The 22380-nt window shown below is 29.0% G+C and overlaps 1 protein-coding gene across 1 annotated transcript; it reads left to right on the top strand.

The window, feature by feature from the left end:
- The first annotated feature begins 637 nt into the window (after window positions 1–637).
- On the top strand, window positions 638–17263 carry LOC135930465 (protein lifeguard 1-like). Its single transcript, XM_065467265.1, has 11 exons — window positions 638–795; window positions 847–936; window positions 9045–9130; window positions 11111–11175; window positions 12972–13025; window positions 13136–13226; window positions 13472–13509; window positions 13620–13707; window positions 14392–14481; window positions 16179–16226; window positions 16933–17263. The coding sequence occupies exons 1-11, from the start codon at window positions 732–734 to the stop codon at window positions 17083–17085; spliced, it is 867 nt and encodes a 288-aa protein (XP_065323337.1). The 5' UTR covers window positions 638–731; the 3' UTR covers window positions 17086–17263.
- Window positions 17264–22380: the final 5117 nt, after the last annotated feature.

Here is a 22380-nt window from a genome sequence, read left to right as displayed (position 1 = left end):
TTAAGTGTAATAAACAATTCAGACTCAACCGGCACAAGAAAATAAAAGCTTGCTGTTTATTTTTACCAAATTAAACTATCTTTCTTTAAAAAAATTTTAAACTATCTAATTTGTTTAGCAATATAAATTATATTATTAAATTTATAAATGTTTTCAAAAATTATATTTCGGGATATGGAGATCATATATTTTATACATCCTCGGCTCTACTATTCCAGAAAATATTTTCAATATATCTTTATGCCCCACCCCCTTTATTTCAGTTTATATAATTTTTAATTTTAAACTATGTAATCATAAAATTAAAATTCTTATTTGTTTTTTAAATATATTTCATTGATATAATAAAAAAAATAAATTATTTATTTTACGAGGGTATTGGATTAAGCCCGACCCAACACAGACGTATATAAAAAAAAGCAAATATGGCCTAGCCCATTTACCAGGGCTGTTCTTAGGGCCGAGCCTGAAGATCTCTGATATTGTATATATGTTTAATGTATTGTGCATCCCCCCCTGCCTACGCCGCTGTTTTAAATAATCATTTAAAAAAAACCATAATCGCCATTCTTATATACCATAATTTAACATACATCTATCTTGTATGCATTATTTTTCGTCATAACATGACAACATGTCAATCGTCGAATTATAAGAAAAATCTATTATAAAACATTTTTTAATAACTCGATAATTATTTTAAATAAGAATAATATTAGTTTTTTTAATATATGGCAATACCGCCTACTCAGATTCCCCCAATGCCTCCCCCATTTCACCCGGGGATGGGAGCAGGTATTAATCTTTTATCACAATTTGTAAATCTAATATTCTAATTATTTTAAGGGACCTATCAACCAGGAGGACATGGATATGTGCCTGGATATGCACCAAATTATGGACCATCAATTCCAGTTGGCCAATTTGGAGGCTACAGTAATTTTATATTTGATATATAATTTTTTTTGTATCATAATATCTTATCATTATTTTATTTTCCACACATTTTATCAAGGTTAAGCTATGCCAAACCAAAAATCCTCCTTTTTATATTGATATTTGTATAAAAATTGAGTTTTACATAAATTGTATAATAATTTCATACTATAAGAATTATACAACTCTTTAAATTTTCTTTTTTTTAAAAAATATTGATTAAATTGATATATTATTTTTTTTAGAATCTTTATATTCTGGTGCCATTAGACTAATTTATATAAAATGTATTTAAAATACACGCAATTTGTTTTTATGAAGCTAATTAATAAAACTTTACATTCACCATTTAATTTGATACAACACTACTCAATGTTCATCTTTTATATCTATATAGGAATTGTGAGGGTATGGAGAGGTATGTAAAACATTTAAGAAAAATTAATTTCAATGAAGATAGACCAAATAGGAATAAAAGAAAAGAAAGTGTTTTTTAATCTAAAAACCAACCCATTATTTTTTGACTACAATAAAAAAAGTATGCTTAAATGGCACCAACTTAGTATTTAAAAAAGCAATAAAATTTGTAAAATATTATCCAACTCCTAATTAAATAAAAAGCTCAAAGAGAATTAGGAAGAACATTTCTTTGCCAAATTTATATATTGCTGGCAAAGATAATTATAGCTTTCTATATCCATTTATAAATTTTTATGAAGCATTTTTGAAAAATATTTATTGTATTTTAGATAAAAAATCACATTATTATAATGAAAATAGAGGATTATTATAATTATGTTTTAACATTTTTATTGGACAATATTTAATCTATATTAGCTATTAATTACAATATAGATGCAGGGCTGGTTGGGCCATAACATCATCAATAAAATATAGGCCTATCCTCTATAGCTCAAAAAATATTAATTTTATATTTTTTTTAGTCTTCATTTTTACCTTATTAAATATCACAACAATATTATTTAGTGTTTATCAATTTTTTTTGTTTTCCCATATTATTTAGTGTTTATCAATTTTTTTTGTTTTCCCATTAGTAAGCTTGTTACTATTAACATTGTGGGTAAAGTCTTGATGCATATAATCCCAGATGAGAGATTAACCAAAAGCCCATGGGATAGTTATAATTTATAAGGCCAAAAGGTTTTAGGCCATCACCTGATGAAAGGTTATGGGGTAGATATTGTGGATTGCACAATACATTAAACATATAAATATATTCAATATTTATCAGAGATCTTTAGGCCCGCCCTAAGCCAAGACCAGGTAAATTTTACCTAGGCCATATTTCCTTTTTTTATATACATCTGGGCTTGGCCGGGCTTAAATTAAAAAAAAAAATTACTCGGACCAGGCACTATATTTTAAAACCAAATATTTTAAATCTCCCATATTATATTATGTTAGCGTCAATGTGTTTTTTTCCAGCAATATGTTATTTTTTCAACATTAAATCATTTTTTGAGCACGTTTTTTAAAAAATTTAAAAATCCGATTTTATCGGAAATGTATTCCATCATGTTTGGAATACCTATCCTATGAATTTCAGACAATTTATTCGTAAACTTTTAAACTTAAAATAATTTATATTCGATTTTCCATATATTTTTTTATATAAACTATAAACGACTACTCAAAGGTTAACAGTAAAATTTTCTACAATTCATAAGATAGGCATCTCCAAACATGATAGTAAATATTTCTGGTAAAATCCGAATTTTAAATTTATTAAAACGAGCTCAAAAAATGTTTTAAAAGTTGTAAAAATAAGACATTACCGGAAAAATACAAATTGACGATAACATATATAAAAATTAAAAAAAACATTTAATATATTTTAAAGCCGAAAAAATCCGGGCAGGATCATGCTAAAATATAACTATGCAGGTCTATCATATTTATTCTTTTGCAAAATCGAGTGGGTTATATGTATGTAGTTGATGTATTTTGTTAAATTAATTTAATCTATTTTCAAAGCAGTATTTATGTTTCGTTTATTTTTACGATTCTTAGATTAGGTCGTTGAATCGACTTAACACTTTAAAGATTTTTAGCTTTTTTTTTCCAAATTCCTGATCTCTCATCTTATGATCGGTGTAAACCTAAATAAATCTTAGGAAATGTTTTATTCGCCAATCATATTCCATTTAAGTGCAGTATCCGGTCAGCAGATTAAGTTTATATATAAAAAGGTTTAATACTACAGCAAATCTGCCAACTTTTCTTAGATTCCTGATGTTTAGATTTATCAAAATTCCAAAACTTCTTAGTTCTTCATAGCCACATTGACTATTTTCCACATACTTTATTTATTTATCTTCGAATTCCTTTGCCTGCCAAAATTTTTTTTCTTTTTTAGAAGAAAAAGCAGTTTATTTTTTTTAAAAAATAAAAAGGTTATCGATTATTTTACCTGTGTTATGTGACGTTATAATTATGTCAATAAAAAATAATTGATTTTTTTAATTTTGTTTTTGTTTTTTTGAAAAAAACATTTTTGGCAAATTATTGCTTTTTTTTATATTATTTGCCAAGAGTAGGAAAAGATTCATTTTTAAAACTTTTATAATTAAAATTTCCCCAACCTTCATAATCTAACCCTAACCTCCATTAAGGCCCGGGCTCATTTATACATGAGCATTTTGGATAACCAATCAAAATGCATAATAAAATCTCATATTTTAGGCCCGTAATCATATAAAAAGTTAAAAAGTTGACCTAAAGTTCACGGCAAGGAGAATTTTGTATTCTACGCCTTGTTGGTTACTGGAATGGAATAAGCACATTACACATTAAAAAAAATTTTTAAATAAAAACGCTCCCAAATTTAAGCGATTCAAAGTTAGACGCCTTCAAAAAACGCTAACAATTTTTTTTTTAATATTTGCTTAAGTTACTGAAGAGTGAGTCATAACATTTTTACCTTTTTAAAAAAATATAATTTGTTTATTTTTTATATTGAGTCATACACAATCACTATCATTTTCATTAATTCTCGCTTTTTATCGCTCGGTTGCCTTGACACTAGGGGTTCATGTTTTTTTCTATGTCTTGCACCCCTGATTGGCACATTTAGAGGATCGATTTATAATTCGATTACTATTTACAGGACTTGAACCTGTGCTTTGCGCAATTCCTTTCTTCATTTTCAAGAGATCATCTCTCTCAGAATTGGATGCTTGATCTCAGTCCTCCCTATTCCTGATAATTAGGGGTGTACCGATACCACTTTTTGGAGGCCGATCCGATATTCCCAATATTAAATTGATATCCACCAATTACCGATCCGATATCATATCTAATTTTGTATTCGATACCAATGGTTTAAATTTTTATTATACTTTTTATTAGTATAACATCTATAATATAACTATACCATAACTTATGTCATTTAAATATATTATAATGATCAGTTATAGTTTATATTCAATTCAATAAAATATTTTTATTGTTAAATCAGTTTTATATAATAAGTAATACATTTAATCTATATACATAATAAGTAATAAACAAATATATATGAAATTTTAAAAAAATAATATTTAAATGTATCAAAGATTTCTTTTTAGAAATAACAAAATTTCCAATTTATCAGAGGTCAGCCTGCGGCGATGGTGACTGTCAATATCACCAGCTTCACTAAAAGCTGATTCTGATAAAGAGAATGCCCCAAAAAAAATAACAATATGGCAGAATGTTTATTAATTAATTAATATTAAAAAAATATTACATAAAAATGGATTTCGATTTTATTTATAAAAATAAATGATTTTATAACTTTTTTTAAAAAAAATTTATAACATTTTATTTTTGTTAAAGACGCCATTTTATAACTGATCGGATCGGAAAATTTTATAATATTGGCTGATAACCAATATTTAAAATGGGTGAAATATCGGCCCTATCCGATCCTATAAAAAAATATCGGTACTTCCCTACTGATAATATAAAAATGGAAGATCACATTCGGGAGGGGGGAGGCTTTCCTAGAGGAGATTCCTTCATGGTTGCTAGATTTTTCGTAGCTGAGGGTTGGCTGAAGTTTGTAGGACATGGATATAATTTGAAACGTAAGATAGTTTTTTGGGGGTCATTCGACCCAAAACTAAGAACCCTTTATCTAAGATAAAAAGATTCGAGTTCAGTGAAAAATCTCCGAACCGGGTTCAAGGTTCCGATTTCCGAATACAAAGGAATAAAATATATTTAAAATTACATAAACATCAGCTTTTTTTTTAAATAAAATTTTTTAAAATTTATTTTATTATATTCATTATTCACTTATAAAAATGATTTATCAACATACAATTATATAAATACGTCATTAAATTATTTACCTAAAGAAAAATAATTCAAATATATTTTTAAAGGATGGTTCCACTCGGAAAAATCTATATTGTAAACAAAAGACAAAATCTCGTAATGGAAAGATTTACTATAGAGATTAAAATGATTTTTTTTACAAGAACCAATATTTGTTACACAATAACAACATTCTTATAAAATCAATATTTCTTTGATGAAATAATACCTATTTTAATTACTTTTGATTAATCCCTCAATTCTTGTTATTATATTATATTTTATTATCTAATCTCTCAATCGAATAATTCTTATTCTTATTGATTGATCTAATCATGAGAGAAGGGGATGGGCGGGAGTTAAAAAAAAATAATCGATAAAAATTAATGCGATAGTGTGTTATTTGGGTTAAGGCAGTGAAATCGAATCAATACTTAAAAGAAAAAAAAAGAAGAATGTAAATAAAAAAAATAGTTATTTATAATTTATAATTTATAAACGCGAAAAATTTTGTGCGAATCAATAAAAAATTTTTTTTTTAGAAAATTCTATTTATAATTTAAATTTTGTATTGATCTTTGAAGAATTTTTTGTTCCCCCCATCACATTTGTAAGTGATAATCCATTTTGTCGTCGGGTATCTAATTGGTCGAGATGTTAAATACGGGAAGAATTTGGCGGCCGGATTGATTTATTTTAACTGTAAACTCGGTTAAATACCCGGATGATCGGGTTTTAACCACCCGCTAATCGTTTAATTTTTTTTTAACTCTGTCATGAAGAAAAAATATTCGCGTTATTTTATGCATTATGAATTTTTTTTTAATTAGTATAAGTCCGCCTCGCTCATTCCAGCCAAATGACATATAATAATACCTAGAATGACGATGGCATTCATTAAAAGTGTACATCAATGAAACAGCTGGGGGCGCCATTTTGTTTTGATTACCCATGTCATTATTAATAATTATAAATGAGAGGCCGGCCAATTCATTCCTATGTCTGACGCAAACTTTATTAAAGAATTGCCTGATCATCGAGATAATAAGGAAGCGAGTTATCAATTTAAATAATAGTTTTTAACATGATAATAATTACTATATGGGTTACCAAAATGGCGGGTCCAGCTGATTGGCATTCAACGACGCTTTCAAATGCATTATTATGAATTCGTCAGTCTACGTATTATTATTATTATATGTAATTGTTCCGGCCATTAATATTTTTTAAAATTCACCCTTCCCGCTCAATGTATAATTATTTTTTTTAACCCGCTTGTCTTATAATAACCGGGACAAAACTTGCCGTATTTCAAACGGTATCAGTTCTAATATCCGGGTATTTACTTGTTATATGCCCTAAATGTAGGATTCGTTGATTATTATATCTTTTACTGGGTATTGACAATTTTTACGATTATTAGAGGAATAAGCTATTATTTATTTATTTATTTTAACCAATAATTAGATGTATAAAATTTAAACAAATAATTTAATTTAAAAAAAATATATAAATTTAAATAAAATAGCGTTAAATTTTCTTAAACGCTTAAATGGCCTTTTAAAAATTAATATTATAAAAATGTTCCTTACAATTTTTTTTTAAAAAAAAATAATAATATAATATAATCTTGTAATTATACCGGATAGGCATTTAATAATACGAACTACGCATAAATTATTTAAATAAAATTATTATATATAACATAATTAGTTTTGTGATATATAAAATAACGGAAAAAGGAACGATAAGAGCGCTTGCTTAGGAGCGATTAAAATGTTTACAGCACTGATGCCAGTATATAGGTTTGACTAATTTTACTAAACAGCTGACTGTTTAGCCGGCTATTGAGCTTCGTCTCAAACCGCCTAAAAAGTGCAAATGCCACCAAACTCTTTAAAAAAACAAACCAAAAGTAGGGTGTCCTGTCCCTAGTTCAAAAGCTGTTTTATGCTCTACACTAAACAGCTTTAAATATCAAAATTGTGTCGTACCCTAGTGTTGTTAAAAAGTCCGATTCAAGTCGATTTTAAGATTCTGCGCATAGCTGGCAGAAATGCTTGGACATCTATTGGCCAAATCTCGATGCTTACATAATATTGGTTTTAGCTGAAATCTTAATCGGGGGCCGTTTCGAAAAAACGTCCCAAATCGGACTTTTTAACAACACTTATATCGTACCAGAATAGGGCCTAATAAATTGTTAGAATATTTAACAAAAACGTTAAAAGATTAGTAGAAAATCGCAAAGTTTCTACGGGACACGATTTGAACGCATTGTCACGTAATTTTTTTAAGGGGGTTATAACGCGGTAAAGGTTGGACAATAGCTGACTACAAATTAAGGTTCGCAAAAATCTTAATTTTTTTTTGATTTATTTGATTAAATCGCGATTTTTGATTTAAATCAAATTTTTTATAATTAATAATAATAAATAATTTAAAAAAAAAATATTCCCTTGATGAAATAACTCCCTAGACAATGTTTTTAATGGAATATACATACATTCATTTTGTATATATTACTTATACATCAATTTTATGGATAAACAAGCTCACTTGTTTAAATATTTAAATTTCTCTTGTTAAAAATGTTGCATTATTTTAATTAAATTAATTATCTATTAAACGGATCAGTTATAGCTGGAGTCGGGACCCGCTCATAATTACTTATACCCGGTCCAGTAGAATATATTACGCTGAAATTGTTCGGCTCGGCATGTAATATATATTTTTTTAATGAAAGAAAACTACATAAATTTGCATAGTTTTAGTTTAGCTACGTATTCTCTGGCTTAGCTTAATCCTCGAAACGCGGTCACCATTAATTTAAGCTGTACCAAAAATAATTATGATATTATTATTTATCATGAACCTAGCATTGTTTTTCTGAACCTAAAAACTCAGCTGATATTTGTTACGGTCCCGATCCCGGGTTTAGTTATACCCTAAAGTCCTAGGACCCATTTTGTTCGAAATCTTTGGGAGGGGGGGGGATTAAATTTTTTTAAAAATAAATTATTAAACAAAGTTCTTCATATCTTACGATCCTCTTTTCGGCTGATGAATGGGCCAGAACTAGTGTTGTTAAACGGCTCGTTTTGACCGATTTTTAAAAACGGGCTAACTCAATATTTAATCACAGAAAAATATTACGCCAGAAGCCTGAAGATTCCGGTCATGGATGCCACAGAGGTATGGATGGATATATTAGCGATATTGAGTTAGCCATTTTTAAGAATCGACTCGAATCGAGCCGTTTAACAACGCTACCCGGAACTGTACATTTGACGGGTCTAGGAAAACTTGGAAATGTACGCGGATATTTTAAATAACATAAATAATTTCCTAAGACACCCAATATGGCAAACAATTTACTTAGTAAAACAAACACAAAAAAAAATTTTCAGTAGTATAAAGTGATATCTCACCAGAGGTGTACTTTGAAAATCTTGCTGCCCTCTACAAAAAACAAAATTTTTTTAAAGAGCATTTCCCTTTAGTTTGGGTTATCTTGTAAACTTCGGGCTCCATAAATATTTGGTTTCCCAAACCCCGCGCAGTTTTTTCTTTCTTTCCTTCCTTCCTAAATCGTGCATCTCTGCTAAAATTCCAAGTTCGTTATTTATAGCCGAATTCTAGATTCGCTCATTTTGTAGATTTGTTTTTTTTATTAGGTGATCATTTTAAGTTGTAAAGTTCTACCTCTTGAAAGAATTTTTTTAGTTTAAAAAAATTGAATACTTTTTTTCAATTACTAATATTTATTGTTAAAAAAAAATTTTAAGATGCGGCGAGCCCAGGAGAATACGGGACAGAATGGGCAGGCACCTCCTTTTCCGATAAAGCTATAAGGAAGGCATTCATTCGTAAAGTAAAATTTTACCTATTATATATTTTTTTTTAGAGAAAATAAGGTTGGAAAATTATCCAATCATCGCGCTATTGAAGCGCATGCGCATTAGCAATTTATATAACAAAGAAAATAATTGTGAGTTAAGTTAGAGGTCTGCAATGGGGAGGGCGGGTTAACCCACAAACTCTCCCGCCCATCGTTTTAAAATAAATTTGTTTACTTAAATTTTTGGTGTTGGCGATAATGTGTTTTCCCAACATGCGCAGTTGGTTTTGCATTTTAAATTATTGATTGAGCGCGTTTTATTAAATTTAACGATCAGATTTTGCCGGAAATACATTCCAATATGTGAATACCCCACCTTACAAATTTTTGACAAACCTATGGAAGTAACTTTAATTTATTAATTTTTAATCATTTAAAATGCAAATAATCACGCAATACCCATTAAACTATCGCCTTATCGTTGAAATTTTTTTTTAACTCAAAAAAATTACGTTTGTAATTGGAATTTCTAGTAGAGGTCGCGGTGGATTGGCACCCTTCCCATAGAATTTGACGGCCCGTCCCGTAAAAATGATTTCGTACAATTAGCCTGACCGAGAATTACATTTCTCCACTCGCGGGCCGAGCTTCTGGACCCCACCCACTTCTAGTTTCTAGTGGACCATAATAGTGCGCACAAATTGAGCGTTTCAAACACTGCGTTGCAAGCGCAAATAATGCATTTCAAATGGCCTCATGTAAATTGATAAAATTACCTTTTGGCGTAAGCAATCATTTTAAAAAAAGCAAATAGTTTTGCTTTTTCATTACTTTTTTTTTACTATACACTTTGTAATATTGTATAAAAATGTAATTTAAATAACTTACTTATATCCTAAAAAAGGAATATTTAGAAATTAAAGAAAGAAGAAGGCAGACGATAATATAATTTTCAAAGACTATTCTTTTTTTTAGAACTTATTTAAAATTTTGAATCGACGATATTAATAAATAGGCAACCTCAATTTAGACAATGGATGCGTTAGTTTTTTTTATTAAAAAATTACGGCAAAACGTAAACACTCAATTTGTGTGCACTATAGAACCATATTTTCTTTTTAAGAAAAAAAGATTAAGTGAGTTATCCTAAAATAATATATAAAACACAGAGACAGCACGATATTAACTAACTTTTTTTTTAAAACAGAAACGTTAAAACAAATGTAAAAATTTATTTTATAATTACCAAAGAAAAATTCAAAAAATAATTCATTATTTTCAAAATATCTTGTTTTTAACTGCTAAAAAATGTTTATTTTGGAGTTTAAGAATAATTATTCTTTAATTTTAAAAATTATCCTGACATTTTAAAAAAAAAATTTTTTATGATAAATGAACGGAAAACTGATGGTCAGAATATGTAATTCTCAAAATGATCGAAATTATCTTCTTTTTTTTTCCGGATATTTTTTGAAAAAAAATATATTTAAATATTTTCTTTTTTTTTCTTTTATAATTTATTATTCATTTTGAGAATTTCGCATATCCTTGGTGGATATTTACGATATTTTCTATCACTTTGTAATATATATTATATATACTATATCAAAGATTTGCAGAGGTACCATTTGAATGGCCCGCCCGGCCCGGTTTTTTTTCCAATTTTTTACGGCCCAGCCCGGGTATTTAAAAAAATTAATATCCGGGCCGGCCTGGGTATATTTTAAAAAAATTAAAATCCGGACCGGGTTTAGAGCCAAGCCTGTAGATCTCTGATATATATATATAGTTAAACTAAAAATAAGACATTTTTCACTTTTTTTTAAAAATGCGGGTAAATAATTGGCTTTCCATTTTAAGTTCTCTCTCACTTCCACAATAAGTTTAAGTATTATCAAGAACTCCACGTTCTGTCTAACGATTTTTTTTATCAAAATATTCTTAGATATAAAATTTGCACAAAATATTTTTTTATTTCTTTATTTGTCCCATCTCCCCTTCCCCTTTGTGAAGGTATATCTTATCCTCCTCTGCCAACTGGCATTAACCGCTGGGATAATCGCCGTTTTCATATTCATGTAAATTTTATACATAATTTATATATTTTACTAAAAAATCGCCAAAATGGCTCATTTTATAGCTAAACTAATTGAGTAGGCACAAGGTGTACCTGTGATCCGCCTATATCCCTTTCACACCTAAAATGAACGCCATAAGATCAAATTTAATATTTCTAGAAACAATATTGTGCATCGCAATTTTAAATCATAACAAGCCTAACAATTAAAATACTTCATTTTATTCGAGGAAATGTTCGATCCCAATTAACGAGATTTACGATGGAAGTTATCAAATCTAAATACAGAGTAGAGTATGTATTTTAGGCGCGGAGAAAAGAATCTCCAAAAGGAATGAAATTCTTAAGCAAGGCTTGTTTTGAATGACACACGTCCCCGCGATTCTGTTACTGGTTTGTCATATTTAGGGCTGGGCCGATCCATACATTTTTCTCCGATCTGATATTTCGATTAATTTTTATTTTACCGTCTTTGGACAAATCCATAAAAAAATGAATATTATATATGCAAAATTAACCATAAATGGGAGGTGGAGGAAGAGGCACTTTAACCGACTCCTCATTAGTGGAATTATTTCTAACAATTCCTAAACCTTTCGTACATACATAAGATGCGAGACTTCAGGTGGCGTGACATCAATCCGAAAATCGAATTTCCCTACTAATCAATTATTTATCAAAGTACCGTTGGCTAAATTTCCTATCGTAAGATCCCGAAAATTCCTGATTTTCAAAATGGGTTTCAAAACCCATAAATTAAGGAACCAACTATATATATCCCCCCCCCCCTTTTTCCTAAATGGGCGTCATCACATATTTTAAAAATGATGGTAAGAGTTAAGAGTCAAAATCACGCAAATGACCTTATCATGGGGACCAAACTAATTTCAAAGAAATTCGAACAACCTTAATATAAAAAATTCGATACGGCTCACGACTTGCGAGAATAAGCTAGCCTCTCCCCCCTTTCTTTCGATGATCCCCACTTATCGCAGATGGGTTCATGGAAGTGGATATATTAAATTTTATGATAATTAATGTCATAATAAACTATCCGTGAGAGAAAAAAAATTCAATATACTTGAAAAAGGTGAATGACGCACTAAGCTATATTTTTTTTAAAAATTAGAATTATCGATGTGCCAGATAGTCCCGAATATATTGTAAAATTTATAACGTTTACCCTCTGACGCAATCGTGGGGTCCTGTGTCTTTTAAAACGAGCCTTACGGATCTCTCTGCCCCTCTAATATATAATTATACCCTGTTATACACTTTAAGAACTCCCTTTCCTTGGGTGCCGTTAACTAGTCGTTCTCCACATTTTACGTAAAAAATTAAGTTTTATCGAAAGCTTTGATTAAAAGACGATGTTAAAGCATTGTACCATATAATTCCCATAAATTTAATATTCTCCCGGCGATTTTTTTCGGCGAAACGACTTCACCCTCGTTACCGAATGAGAATTAGGAGTCGTTCCGCCTCCACACGGTCTTTCGGACTCAGGTTTTGGGAGACGGAACGGTTAAATTTTTTTTAATGATAGTTTTAAGTAGCGTGACTCCTTTCTTAAACATTTCATGTTAAGTTTTTTTGTGAAATTTTTTTACGTATATATAGCATTTTTAACTTCCTTATCGGTAACCTATTGAATTTTACATAGATTCTCTATCTGTTCCTTGACCACCTAGTTAATGATAATGACGGGTAATTACCCCCTGAATGTTCGCATTGTAAGAGATGCCAAATTGTATAATATTGCTAACATATTTTATATATTATTTAATTCATTTATAGCCCCGAGGTAAAGTTTTATGTCATGAGAAACATATGGACATATTACATGGCATTGTAAGTATTTTAAAACTATACCCTTAAATCTTTTACCAAAATATATTTTTTTAAAAAATTTCTTTCTCCATAATTCTTTTTTTTTTCGTTCTTCATTCATTTGATTAAAGTGCCATATTCTTTGGAGTGTATTTAGCCCTCGTGTGTTGCAATGATCTGAGACGCAAAGTTCCTGGAAATTTCATTTGCTTGACCATCTTTGTGAGTCTTTCTATCCTTATGAATAATTTATTTTTATTATGGCGAATAATTAAATAACCACTGTTGAAACAGATAATGCGTATAATTATTTTATCAAGTTTGGATGTAACCCTAAATGGCCAAAAAGTTGATTTTTTAAGGGAATTTCTTAAAATAATAAAAGATTATATATATATATATTCTTCCTCATATATCAATTTTTAATTATATAAAATAATAACCGATCTCAAAACGAAACGCGACAGACAATAGCTATGGCCTATATGATGGGTGTTGTCAGTTCGTAAGCGAATTATTATTTAAACCTATTTTATTTGTTTTTTTTGAATATATAATAAGTGGTAATTTTTTTTTTATATTGGAATTTAACGGAGAGATATTTTTTTTTTACAGATTTAAGAATACCAACATGGTTTTGATGGCTATGGGTATATGCTGTGTAGTATGCTTTGCCGTCATCTTATTTTCCATACAGACAAGGGTAAAAAAAATAATAATTTATTTTCATGATAAGAATTTTAAAAAAATTTTTTATCAGCAGCCAACTTATTTTTAATATTTTTTTTATAGAAAAACATATAGTTTAAAGTGTTTTTAATTTGTGCAATCTTGAGAAATTCGTTCACTGATATTTAAGAAACAAAGGCTTAAAAGGCATGGATTAACAAGAAACACCCCATTTAAAATACAAAAGGGGCAAACCTAACAGGAAAATAATTTTTTTTTAAAATTTGCTATAATTACATTTTCGGATGTTCCAGAGCTCTCGTAAAACCTTCCGAGAACGGTTTCGAATGTGGCGGCATCATAGTAACGCAAACCGACCATTTTTATTCCTTAAAAAATAGAATTGGAAAAATATTTGATAAGCAAATGATTTATTTTCAAAGAAACTTTAATAGCATATCAAAAAAAATTGCCCTTCTTCCCGATTATCTCCGCTGCTTATATTTAAACCATTTTAAAATAAATCGTCTCCAAAAAAATAGATTTTTCATTGACACGTATATAGTTGGTTTTAATTGACACGTGTATACAGTTGGATGTTAGTATCGAGTCGATAAGTTACTGGCCTGCCCCATTCGAGCTTCTCAATATTTTATAAAGTTTCTTCCTCTTCCTCGACGACTTCAAAAATAATAATTTTCATTTATATTTTTTTTAGTTTGATTTCACGAAGCTTGGTGGTATCTTGTTCGTATTCTGTATAATCCTTTTTGTTTTTGGGATCTTAACCATATTCACCCACAACAAGGTAAATATTCTTCACTTTATGATGACTCGCTTATTAGGCCCACCTCGAACTAAAGCGAGTTAAATCTGAATTCGCCTATCAACATAAAAGCCCTAAAACATCAGAGGCGTGACAGACCCGCGTGGCGCAAATTCAGGGATCAAACTAGGGGAAATGACCCTTAAGATCTTATATTCCTAGGTGTGTGTTCCAATATCTTTTTGCGTTACGCCTCTGCCAAATATTTCAATAACATCACGGCTATCGCGAAATACAATTCGCAAAAATGGTGTTCATTTCGCTTAGTTCGAGATAGGCCTGCCATTTATAATTTATAATATGATGCACATTTATTTATTTATTTTTAAAAAACCGAGTAATTGTATATGGTATAAGGTTTGATAAAGGTTTAAATTTAACTTTAGTATTTTTTTTATAAAGGTCCAAAGTGATCAATGGCATATAATAATACCTAGACTGACGAGCATTCATTAAAAGTGTATATCATATCAATGAAAACAGCTGGGGACGCTATTTTGATTACCCATATCATTATTAAAAATTCTAAGCGAGAGGCCAATTTATTCGTATGTCTGACACAAACTTTATTAAAGAATTGTCTGATTCGTCGAGATAATAAGGAAACAAGTTATCAAATTTAATAGTAGTTTTTAACGTGAGAATAATTACTATATGGGTTGCCAAAATGACGGATCCAGCTGATTTGCATTCAACGACGCTTTCAATAATTCTGAATGCATCATCAGTCTAGGTATTATTATATGTCATTGACAGAGATACAAAGACTTCTACTAGTGTTAAATAGCCTCATTTTTAAAAGCGGCATACCCAATATTTTACTCAAGAAAAAAAATTACACCAGCTTCGAGATTTTGTTAATAGATGTCTAAACCATTTTTGCCATCTATGAGCAAACTCTCCAGGCTTGAGTAATATTATTGGCGTGAGTCGTTTTTAAAAATCTAGCAGTTTAGCATCATTAACTTCTACCATTAAAGAGGGAGGGGCATGACGCATGATTAAAATTTTATGCTTGTAACCAGTTATGAAAATAGCATCATTTGAATAAAATTAAAAGGGGGGGGGGTATAAGGAAGGTAGTTTTGATTTTTTTTAGCTGATTTTGATAGGATCGCCCTAGAAGGTCCTTGCGACGGTAGCTCATATTAGAGATCTGCAAAGTGAGGCCCGGCCTGGCCGGCATTGGACCAGGCTCGGGCATAATTCTATTTAAAATAAATGGGTTCGGGTCGGATCGGGCTTAATATTTAAAAAAAAATTCGGACCGGGTCGGACCTTGAGATTTTTTTAAAATATATCTAAATTTATCAAGTTTATATTAAATTTTTTATGTAAAATAAAAATATTTGATTTTATTTATTGAAACTAAACGACATATAACATATGTCTTATATTTTGAGTAATTATAAAAATTAATTTTTATATTTAAATAAATTCGGGCCTGGCCGGGTCGGTAAATTTTTAAAAAAAAAATTTTTGGTTCAAGCCGGGCTGGCAAAACTTTTTTAAAAAATTTCGGGCCAGGCCGGTCTTGAAAAATTAGGCCCGATGCAGATCACTAGCTCATATAAATGATACAATTTTTACAAACCGGGTTTTGCCTAGCTTTAGATTTTTAATTCAATTATTATTTGAACATGATTATGATTATATAATATATTATTATTATATTTTAGATAATGAATACGGTTTATGCCGCTTTTATGGCCTTGCTCTTTATGGGGGTAAATATTGTAATACAATTAAATATATTTATTGTTTAAAATTCATTTGAATGGTATTAGCCTTTTATTTTAAATTAGGATTTTAATCAAAATGATATTGCGCATGCCTCGAGATTTCGCTAATAGATGTCTTCTATACATTTCTGCCATCTTTGAGCAAAACTCCAGGCGTACATAATATTATTTTTGGCCGAAAATATACAAGATTATACTTTTAAAGAAAAAAAAATATGGTTCTTACTTCTTTACCACGGATTTTTCAATCTATAACAATGTTTTTAATTTTTCGAGATTTTTTTTATAATTATTAGATTGTTACCCCATCAATCATTTTCTTTACTTCTAACTATTGTTGTTAAACGGCTCGATTTGAGCCAATTTTAAAATTCCAGTCATTTTTTTCACTACTAATCAATAACCCCTCTCCTTATATCTCTCAAGGAACACATGAGATAACGATATTGATAATAATTTAGTTTTCAAATTTATCAGGTCCATTTAAAAATACATACTATCAGAGACCTGCAGAAGTACCAATTCAACCGCCCAGGCCAGGCTGATGGAGAAAAAAGTTTCTTAGGCCCGTTCCGGGGTTATCTGGGATTTTTTATTAGGTCCAGCCCTTATACCCGAGCTTTGGTCTTACCCTCCATGTCTCTACATACCATTCATTTATATACATTTTTATCATATATTTTTATATCAGTATCTGGCCTACGATACGCAGACTCTGATGGGGAACAAAAAGTACGCTCTAAGTCCAGAAGAATACATATTTGGAGCACTTCAGTTGTACCTTGATATAGTATACATATTCATGGCTATTCTTAGTCTCAGTAGTTTGGGTAGTAGCAACTAATGAAAAGAAGCAAACAAGATTAATGGGGCAACCCTTTTGTATCATTTATCTACCAAATAAATTAGATTTTACATCTTGGCCATTATCTTATTTAAATATAAATACACCACCCATTATCGAATCAACTAGATTAGCTATTTCTAAAATATTTGAATGCGTTTTTTTTTTTGAAAAAAATATTTATAATATTTTAAAATATACTTTTTTTAAAAGTTTTTTTTAAATGAAAATTAGTAATTTTTTTTGTCTGTAAAATTTATTGTATTTAAAAAACTTAAAATATTGTTTCTTTTATTTATGTATTTATAGTTTATATATTTAATTTAAAGAAAGAAATGAATATCAAATTTTAAAATACACATTACGCATCCGTATTAAAGGGAAAACGCGAGCCTATTTATTCTATATTATTAAAGTATATAAAGGTTTATACATTTTAACATTATCTGTCCACTGGCCAGCTAAGGTTTAAAGTTTGGTAGTGTTGTTAAACGGCTCGATTTGAGCCAATTTTTAAAAACGGCTAACTCAACGTTTTATTCAGAAAATTATTAAGCAAGCCTAAAGATTTTGCTCATAGATATCCAGGACATCTATTAGCGAAATCTTTAGGCTTAGGCAATATTTTTCTGGCTAAAATTATTGAGTTAGCCGTTTTTTAAAAATCGGCTCAAAACAAGCCGTTTAACAACACTAGATATTAGTGTTTTTATTTGCCGCCCTTGTGTAAAAAAAAAAATTTGTATACGAATTTTTATTATTTTTTTAGTTTAAAAGCACTTACAATACTTTACGCGTTTTTTGACTTGGGCCTTGTTTATATTTAACCGCGATATCGCTTATGCGTTACGTAATTCATTGTTAAACGATAGTATAGCTGTATAATTTAACATTACTTTATTTCATAAAATTACGCATCGCTGAGCGACATCGCCGGTATTTCACGCTTATTAGCCTGCAAAATCTTATTAATTTCCCGTGTTTCCAGGATATAACAATTTTTTTCTAGCTTTTAAATTTTTTTGACGTTTCCGGTCCATGAGAGACGTTATAACTGTGAGTCGGTATATATATTTATTTTTTTTAAATTCAGATATTTAATCTATATTATTTTGTAATTCGTCATTAAAATTTTTTTTTTTTTAATTTTTATCATTCAAAAATGAAAGTTTTTTTTAAAAAAAAAGAGATAAAAATTATAATGTGTATATAATTATATTTATTATAGGTGTTTCATAAATACTTTTGTTGCGTGAATTGATATAATCGTAAATAATTATTAAGTGGCGTATGGTCAGTATCTACATAAATTAGGAAGGGGACCAAAATTCGTGTTAATCTATATTTTATGGTGTGCTATTCACGAAGATAGAGAATAAAATGGGCTGGTATAGAGTAAATATCGTCTTGTTGTCATCAATTCTTCTAACTTTATAGACCTTGCTTAATGTTGGTACCGAAAGCCATATTTTTTGCTATAAATAAGGGAAGAAAAATGGCACTGAAGAATCCTCCCAAAAAAGGGAACCATTCCTGATAATTGTTTATTCATTTTTTTAAAGAAAGTACTATCGAACCAAAGAATGGTTTAAAAATAAGTCGTTTTAAAAAAAGGCAAAATCATTGAAATTTTATGCAGATAAAATCTGTCAACATGGTCAGAATTCACTGCATATTTGTAGTTATAGTAATAAAATATAGGCCTGGCCCGAGACTCGAAAAATATAAATGTTATATATTTGTTATTTTTCTTGCTTGATTGCAGCGGACCCGGAGTGAACCTTAACGAACCGTTAAACCATTATAAATATCTGAACCGTAACCGAACCGATATAATTATTTTTTGAAGGAGTAAAAAGAACCTTTATAAAAAACGGTTAAACCGGTTCAGTTTTTATATTTTAGAAATGGAAATAATTTGAATATCCAGAATTATATAAACTTGCTCTTATAGTACTGGCGGTTCCCGAAACATAAGTTTCTGTAGAAAGGGCTTTTTCGGTGCTAAAATTTGTGTTATCATCACAACGAACGAAAAGGAATCCATTTATATTAAAAATGAGTTATTTTGAATCATATATTTTTTATATATAATTCATAGATGCTTATAATAAAAATAAATTAAAAGATGGTGTTGCTTCAATAAAAAATTTCTAACCGTAATGAACCTTTATAATTAGCTGAACCGAACCTTTATAAATTTCTTCTTAAGAACCGTAACCATTATAATTTTTTACATACTGAACCGCATCGGGTCCCTGCTTGATTGAATAGCAAAATTATAAAATGAAATCCAAAAAATTAACTAAATATTCATTTTCTTATCATAGTGATAATAAAATTAATAAACATTAAATTATTGAAGGCATTCATTGCTTCAATATAGACATTCTAATGCATAGCATTAAATTAGCATGAAATATATTTCCTGATTAAAAACCGTGTCGAAAAATATATTCTAAACAAGGTAATGTGTGAAGAGCGTCTATATTTTGATCCCAATTAAGGGCAATGCCTTCCATTAAATATTTGCCATCCTCAGACAATTTAGAATTGTTGGGAAACACAATAAAGGCACCTTTAGACTTACAACATGTTTTGTAGGAATCTACAAATCACGGCCTGGGCCCGGTGTCTATTTCTAAAAAAATAATTCAGGATTCGGTCGGACTTAACTTTTTAATTAGGATATCCATTATATTTTGTCAAATAAATAATATATATAGTAAAATTCTTGCAAGAAAAAAGGCGCTAATATTTATGGTCGGCTTTTTAGGACGAATAAAAAAAAATTAATCAAGACAGACAGGAGAGATTTTTTCAAAAAAATTTAGGGCCACTAATGTCATGTAACACTTTTGTAATTAAGTCTATATCTTATAGGTTTACTTTGAAATTAACTACTTAAATGACAACTATATTATCGGTAAAATATGGAAAATAAGAAAAAATTTATACTCACTAACCCACCAGCTGTAATTTAAATTCTTTGTATTAAATTACCAAATGACACATAATTTTCGATAAAACGAGTTTTCTTTTGCAACATATCTGCACGGTTTTTATAAAAAAAAATTGTATAAAAACAGTGCAGAGCAGCTGAGCAACATTAAAAGCCAAATATTTCTTTAGTGAAGATTGGGAATGGAAAGATAGAAAGAAAAACATGCTTAAAGTTGAAACTGATCAATGAGGCTATTTCTTAGTAACGAACATTAAACTTCTCTGGAAATTTATAATGATTGCCTTTTCAAAATTCTTAGACCCTTGTTCCAATTTAATCTTTTTTTTCTTCTCTAAATTTGCCTTAACCCGAACCTGAAAAAAACCCGATCTAAAATTTATTTGGTTTGGATAAAAATAACGATGAAGGGTACAGATTCGGTTCTTATAAAATAATACACCATCGCTTCGAACTTCTAAAAAAAAAACTGGGCCGTTTTTGTTTGCAAACTTACATTAGAATTATATATAGTGCAAAAAAAGCACATCAATTTAAAAAATTTCATTAATATTATAAATTAAATTATATAAAATGTAACAGAGCTCTCTTTTGTATTGCGAACAAATTGAGCACTGCAAGCGCCAATGCCTTTCAAATGGCCTCGTGAAAATTTGTAAAATTACCTTTATGTGTTAACCATTTAAAAAAAACGCAAACAGGTTTGCTTTTTCAATACTTTTATTTATTCTTCGTTTTGTATGTTATATAAAATGTAATAAAAAAATAACTTAATTATATCCTAAAAAGGAATATTTAAGAAATTTCAAAGAAAATAAGAACGCAGACGATAAATATAATTTTCAAAGACAAATCCTTTTTTTTTTACAACTCATTTAAAATTTTGAATAGACGGATATTAATAAAAAGACAACCTCAATTTAAACAAGGGACGCGTTACGTTTTTTTTATTTAAAATTACGGCAAAATGTAAACGCTATGCGTACTATAAAAATTGAATATTTAGAAATATTTCTTCTTCAAAAAGCAGACGATAAAATTCAATAATTAATGATCTTCCCATATATTTAATTAACCGATTGCTTTAAAAAAGATAAAATGATTTTATTGAGATAACACGTGAAAATACAATTTTTTTTAAAATTTTTTATTTTTTAAAAAATGTTAATTTGCCATATATCCTTTCAGCTGTTATATCGGTTATCGCTATCCGATGTCATCATCGATTATATTAGAGGCTGGTAATATTGATTGTGCATTACCATCATTTGCCGCCTTGGATTGAAATATGTCAAATCCGAGTTCTAAAAATATAGAGAGAACCGCATCTTTTTCCAAGAGTCAATAATTTTTCGAACAATCGTTCACTTACAATAGTTATCACGAAACTTCAACTTCGTGGAGTAAATATTCAAACCTGATATTTTTTTTAAATAAAGGGGTTAAAGTATACTTTATAATTTAAATACGAAATATTTCATCCATTTTTGAGATATATTTTCTTTCATTCTGATTGCATTATCTTTTTTTTGACTTGGTTTTAGAAGCTTTTAAATTAGATGTAATTTATGGCAATCAAAAAAATATGTATTTGACTGATGGTGGCCTTAACTTAAAAATTCAATTACGAATATTTTCGTATTAGACAAAAAATTAAAAAAATTTATAAATGATTCGAAATTGACGAATTAAAGAAAATTAACAAATAATTTAAACTTTTTTTTAATTGGATTAGAAATTATTCATATTCGCAACTTCGAAGCAATTTTCGATGAACCCAATTTAATCTTTTAAACTTAATTCATATTACTTAAATATATAATATGTATAAATCAAGACATATAAATCAATTATGTCTACACAATATTTGTTGAACGTTTAATAGATCGTTGTTTGTATAAATTTATTTATAGAGAGGATAATTGCTTTTTCTTGATCATTTTGAATATTTTGGAGTTGACAAAAACCTAAGCATCAGATTCCCTGAAGGAACTTCCAAGATCAACAGTGATAAATCATCTGTTGTCATCCATAATTATTATTATTATTTTTTTCACATATTGTATTTTTGTAATTATAAGTGTTCGATAGAAACTTATAATAAATGTGGAAATAATAAATTAATAATATCAAATGAAATTCGCTGCAATCGATGAGCTGTTAGTTCATCGCAAATAAGCTGCGCTCGATCAGATGTTAATCGGCCCAAATTCATCCTAACTGTGAATGCAGGGTTAGGCTGAATAACAGCGTATTAAATATAAATATGATTGTTAATCAGTATGGGGAACACAATAACCAAATATAGAAATGATAAAAAAGAATATTACTAT

Source organism: Gordionus sp. m RMFG-2023, chromosome 5 (assembly GCF_954871325.1).
Source record: "Gordionus sp. m RMFG-2023 chromosome 5, tfGorSpeb1-WG-v2, whole genome shotgun sequence".
Lineage (NCBI taxonomy): Eukaryota > Metazoa > Nematomorpha > Gordioida > Chordodea > Parachordodidae > Gordionus > Gordionus sp. m RMFG-2023.
This window is presented reverse-complemented; position numbering and strand designations above follow the sequence as displayed.